Consider the following 881-nt stretch of genomic DNA (forward strand, 5'->3'; position numbering starts at 1 on the left):
GCCACCCGCGTCTCCCGCCACACCAAAACCCCAGAGCTCCGCAACAAGGAGAAGGAGATGAAGAGGGCTTTTAGGGAGAGGGTGAATGAATTAAAAGAGGAGATTAGATCGAATAAGGCGGAGAGGAGGAAGAAGAGGGAGGAGAGGGAGAAGAAGAAGAAGGAGAATGTGCTCAAGTCTGGGACGAAGCTGCAGAAGATTACGAACCCGAAGACGCTGAAGAAGATTGCGAAGTCGAAGGAGAGGAAGCTGTTGAAGGTCGTGCCGGATGATGTGGTTAATGGTGGGAGCAAGAAGGGGATGAAGACGAAGAAGTAGGGATGAGCTTCTTGGTGAACAACTGTAAGAGACCTCTGTGTTCCGAAGTTTCAATTTTGTTATCTGGGTTATGGAAGTAAATTTGAATTGAGGTTTTATTTTCTGGTAATTGATGTTTAGGTTATTGTTTTCAGTATAAGAGTTTTCATCTTGTCATGTGATATCAGTGAAATGCTTGATTATTCTATCTATTGTGTCCAGTTCTTATTGATTAAATAAGAAAAGGTTATCAAATATTAAGCGCTTCCTTTTATATTGGGGGTCTGATTTATGTTCTGTGCTCTGCTGAGAGAGTACCCCGATTAATGTTCATCTTTTTGAAATTTTGGTCAAAAGTTTATCATTTTTCCATCTGGGTTGCTGTTGTTTTGGAAATGAACTACGAGATGGATATTAGTTTCTGAAATTGTTTTATTTCGTATATTTTTCATAGTTGATTTAGAGTTGTGAATGATAATTTCGCATGGTTAGATTATTGAAGATTGGTGTTGTCAACTAACAGTTATCCACTTTTATGGGTTGATTTAGATTCTGATGTTATTTTTGTTTTCAATATAATCATC

At 38.6% G+C, this 881-nt stretch overlaps 1 protein-coding gene across 1 annotated transcript in view; it reads left to right on the plus strand.

Annotated features, from left to right (window-relative positions):
* LOC109831053 (protein PXR1) overlaps positions 1-571 on the plus strand; it is a 771-nt gene extending 200 nt beyond the window's left edge. Inside the window, exon 2 of the mRNA XM_020398389.1 lies at positions 7-571. Within this exon, the coding sequence (XP_020253978.1) occupies positions 7-318 (312 nt within the window). The 3' untranslated portion in view covers positions 319-571. The remainder of the gene's footprint in view (positions 1-6) is intronic.

Source organism: Asparagus officinalis, chromosome 2 (assembly GCF_001876935.1).
Source record: "Asparagus officinalis chromosome 2, Aspof.V1, whole genome shotgun sequence".
Classification (NCBI taxonomy): domain Eukaryota; kingdom Viridiplantae; phylum Streptophyta; class Magnoliopsida; order Asparagales; family Asparagaceae; genus Asparagus; species Asparagus officinalis.